This window comes from Fundulus heteroclitus, unplaced genomic scaffold (assembly GCF_011125445.2).
Source record: "Fundulus heteroclitus isolate FHET01 unplaced genomic scaffold, MU-UCD_Fhet_4.1 scaffold_537, whole genome shotgun sequence".
In the NCBI taxonomy this organism is placed as follows: Eukaryota; Metazoa; Chordata; class Actinopteri; order Cyprinodontiformes; family Fundulidae; genus Fundulus; species Fundulus heteroclitus.
Genome location: NW_023396964.1, coordinates 33,808 through 38,416, shown reverse-complemented (window position 1 = coordinate 38,416; position 4,609 = coordinate 33,808). Strand labels below are relative to the sequence as shown.

The 4,609-nt window shown below is 42.0% G+C and overlaps 1 protein-coding gene across 1 annotated transcript; it reads left to right on the top strand.

Moving 5' to 3' along the window:
* The first annotated feature begins 2,056 nt into the window (after positions 1-2,056).
* LOC118561031 (apolipoprotein L3-like) lies at positions 2,057-3,507 on the top strand. Its single transcript, XM_036132746.1, has one exon. The coding sequence runs from the start codon at positions 2,132-2,134 to the stop codon at positions 3,095-3,097; it is 966 nt and encodes a 321-aa protein (XP_035988639.1). The 5' UTR covers positions 2,057-2,131; the 3' UTR covers positions 3,098-3,507.
* Positions 3,508-4,609: the final 1,102 nt, after the last annotated feature.

The following is a 4,609-nucleotide window of genomic DNA, read 5'->3' as shown; positions in this document are numbered from 1 at the left end:
TTTATCTAGGCTTTCTGAAAGTTTTTAACTTTATTAATTTTCTAAAAGGTTCGTATACTTTATAATGCAGAAAAAAACTGGTGAGGGAGCTAAAATCCTCTATTTTATGTTCCATCCTCATATTCTCTGAAACTATAGCAGCTGCTGTGATAATTAGACTTGTGAGGGAATCTCTTTATTTGACTATTTCTAAAACCAAAATTATTTAAATGGAGGTTGTAGTTGTTGAATAAAATGTGATAAGATTTAAGTCATTGTGTCATTTTAAGCAAAAATTCAGAAACAAGGCCTCTGAGGGCCTCTTTAACAGGTTAAAGAACAACTTTAGAAGCATCAATAAAACAGATGAACTGATGAGCTCCGTCTTCCTTTTTCAGGGTTTCTTTTAAAACAGCGCTGTGTTTAACCTTAAAGCCAAACTGCTTTTCCTTTCAGTGGATCAAATCATTTATTGTAAATTTCCAGATTATTTCTAGTGCCTTTAACACAACGCTAACCTGTTGTTTTCCAAACTACCCACTTTTCCTGCTTTATCCTTAATAACTGGAACCAGCAGGAAAGTCAGCAGTGGAAGCAAATCAGGGAGTGTGAAGCAGATAGATAGACTATTGACTATTGAGGTCTCCTCTGTAAAATGATCATTAAAGGTCCAGAGCAACTGCACCAAGCACTGATACACACTGGGTCTGGTTTTGATGGTCAACGGTCAATGATGATGACGCACTGCCCACTCGCTGCCAGAAGGTGGCGCTGTTTATCCATTCAGGCTGAGCTGCAGATCCATGTGTGGATTTCTTTGAAGAACAGGATGTCAAGTCAAGGAGGAGGAGGGCGTGCTGGGACAAGCAGGTCGGCCAGAGATGGATTGGCACCTGAAACATTAAGAATTTTTTTTTCACATCAAACAGTTTAAAATAAAATAAGGTTCTGCTGAAATGAATCTGTGAAGGTCTGCTCTCTGGCCCGGTCCAACAGGGACTCAGCTGCTGAGCCTCAGGCTGGGTTCTGGTTTTCTGCAGGTGTGTTCAGCTCAGCGGGGGAAAAAAACTCCCTGTACTGATTTCAGATCAGCTCTGAGCCTGAACATGTTCCAGTTTTCAGGACATAACCCTGGGTTCTCCAGAACCATGCTGGACTCAGATCAGGAGGGTTGTCTGTGTTCTGGAGGTGTCGCTTACGTCTCAGTTCACCTCAGTCGAGAGGTTTAGGGCTACTTTTACTACATTTTCATATCTCAAACTGATTGTTTTTATTCACCTGTCATGTCCAGCTTCAGCTTGAAGCAGAATTGTGCTCTGGTTTCTGTAGTTGTGGCAAACATATTTGCTTTACCAAGGGAGATGTTTTACCTACAAATCTTCCCCTGACATCCAACACTTGTGATTTACTTTATTCCTGTTGCGGCGGGCAGCCAGTGCCACACATCATTAACCTAAGCCTGCCGAAGAGGCAAAGAAAGGGCGAGAGCCCCACCCACATCACGGTGCAGCACAGTGGGCACACCAAGGGCCTCCTTAGCAGCTGACCAGCCGTGCCTCACAGCCCCCCTCCTGCCCTACAATATTGAGTGCATGAGACGCTCGAGTGTAATCTCAAACTTATTTTTAATTGTTGATAAGGTGAAGCTTCCTAGTCTTTTCATCACTTTTTGGTTCCTCTTAGTTCTAATGGTTCAGTAACTCGTGAAGCATCCAGTGGGACTTGAAACACTAAAAACATGGAAAGCAACTTTTTCTGTGCGGGAAGTCGGTATAGAGAGCTCGCCACCATTGTCATTAAAAATGAACCCTAAATGCCATCACTTTACATCAATCAGGAATGGTTGCTTCTATTTTTTTAATTAAATTTTATTATATTGTTTTTGTTTTGTAGGGTCCTAATTTGTTAACTATGTTTGTTAACCTTACATTATGTTGCTTCGTTTTATATAACCAAAAGCCCAATTAGTGGCAGACATTGTAAATTAGCTTATGATAATTAATTAATACTGTACATGACAGGAAATTAAATAAAATCTTGGATGGATAGCTATGAATCACGAGTTTTACACTGAATGTTTTCAGTGTTTCTGTTATTCTGTGTTCTCCTGGTAATTCATTCTTTCTTGCTATCTTCATTTCATCCTCCCAGGATGGACCCAGACTTTCGAACGGTGTTCCTGTTTCAGGAGGATTCGTATCATGACTTCATAAAGGAGTTTACCGAGCGTCAGCCGAGGATGTCGGACTTCCTGAAGGAGCTGGAGGCGGATGCTGTTCAGCTGGACAGCATGAACAAAGGAGCGAAGATCTCCAGCGTGGTGGGCAGCTCAGTGGGAGCAGTGGGAGGCGTGCTCTCCATCGTTGGCTTGGCGTTGATTCCAGTCACAGCTGGAGCGTCTCTAGCCCTCACCATGACTGGAATCGGGATGGGAGTAACCAGCGGAGTCAACAGCATCGTCACCACCGCCACGGAGATAGGCGTTAACCGTACGCACCAAAAGAACGCCAACAAAGTCTTGCAGAGCTTCATGGAGGACGTGATGAAACTGCAGGATTGCCTGGAAGAGGTTATGCAACAAGCGGTTGCCAAAATGGAGACAAGCGGGCTAGGTGTAGCTCTGGGGGTCGGCAAAATTGTTTGTAAAGTTGGAACAGTTGGGAGAAGCATAGATGCAATCGTTGATCTAGCCTCCGCTGCTAAACTACTAAAAAGTGAAGAGGTCGTCTCCAGTGCTGGTAAAGTGGTGGCTCAGGGATCAGGAGCGCTGCGTAGCATTCCCAGGTTGGCCTCCGACGTCCCAGATGTCGGTCAGGCAGCCGTCAAAGGATCTCTTGCTGCCTCCCAAACGGCCAGAGCCGGTCTGATCGCGGTCAACGCGCTCTTCCTCGGCATGGACATCTTCTTCATCTGCAAGGACAGCATCAGTCTGGCCAAAGGCAGCGAGTCAGAGGTGTCGCAGTTCATCAGAGCCAGAGCTGCGCTGTGGAGCTCCCAGATGGATTCATGGAAGAAGATCCACGACTCTCTGGACGATGGCCTGCCGACATCGGGGAAGAAGGAGGCTGTGCTGGAAACGCCTTTCTATCCCGAGGCTGAGACGGAGAAACAGAAATGAGAGCAAAAGTTTGCTTTGAAGGAGTGGATGAAAAACACTGGTACCACCTGGCTAACTTAAGATAATTACAAACACGATCAAATTAAAGTGATTATTGTGTCACTTTTAAAACAATGATGAAAGATTTAAATGAAACTCTACAGTCAGTAAAATGTAGCTTCAACCATTTCAAGCTGGTCGTAAATCTACTGATCTAATTGACTATTTCTATTCTTTTTTGCAAGAGGATTATTGTTTACATTTTTAGCCCATTTCAAAAAAATCGATGTTCATTTTGTTCTACACGTTTGACCTGATAATAAATTAAAAACATAAACAACATAACTATAATTCATCTCTTAGAAAAAATCCTGCAGCATCAAATAATTAAAGGATTTCAGAAGCACTTTTGTATGTTTTTAAACTTAAATGGCACTGATGCAGATGGGCTGCATGGTGGTAGCACAGCTGCTCTGCAGCAAGATGGTCCTGGGTCCAAACCCTGGTACCACGTTCTCCTAGTAAAAGTGTGGGTTCTCTCTGGGTACTCCAGTTTCCTCCCTGTAGATGGTTGTTTGTTCTGTGTCTGTGTGGCTCTGTGATGGACTGGCCACTTCTCTAGGTTTTAATTCACCTCTCCCAGGTACATACGATGGATGGATGTTAATGCAAAGAAACACTTTATTTTGATGAGATCTGCACCTAGTTGTCATCACTGTCGTGTTGAGAGATATTAAACATGTACTGCTTGTCCTGTAATTTATCCTAAAAAATTTCCTTCTGTAATATTTTGTATGTATGTTGTTTTGTGCATCCCTTCTACGGATCAATAAAGCCTAATTTCAATAAATGCGAAATTAAAATTAAAAATATCTGAATAAAATGGCTTCATAACCTGTTTGTATGGACCCGGTTAACGAAGATTCTTGTAAAGCTGGGGTGAAGATGAATGGCTCATATAAGTCTGCATGCCCGTTAAAATGCAGTTTTGTAATGTAATGACATGAGACCAGGATAAATAATTAGAAAATGCTTTTCATGGATAATATGACGTGTATAATTTTTAATCCATGTGACAAACAAACAAATCTGACACTTCGATTTGGGCTCTTTTAGAAATTACACAAGACTCTTTGCCAGAAACGTTAAACTCATTTTAGAAAACATTTTAAGTTAGACAGATAAATGGTATCCTGAGATGTGGCCTTTTTATTTAAGAATGATTGCAAAGGTGAAGCCTCCCAGGTACATACGATGGATGGATGTTAATGCAAAGAAACACTTTATTTTTATGAGATCTGCTCCTAGTTGTCATCACTGTCATGTTGAGAGATATTAAACATGTACTGCTTGTCCTGTAATTTATCCTGAAAATTTTCTTCTGTAATATTTTGTGCATGTTATGTTGTTTTCTCTTTTCTTCATAGTAGGTACACCTGGTCTGACGTTCTGTTAATCTGCATCATGTTGTGGGGTTGGCTGTTTTGCTGCAGGAGGGACTGGTGGACTTAAATACCCTGATTTCCAGGCAGA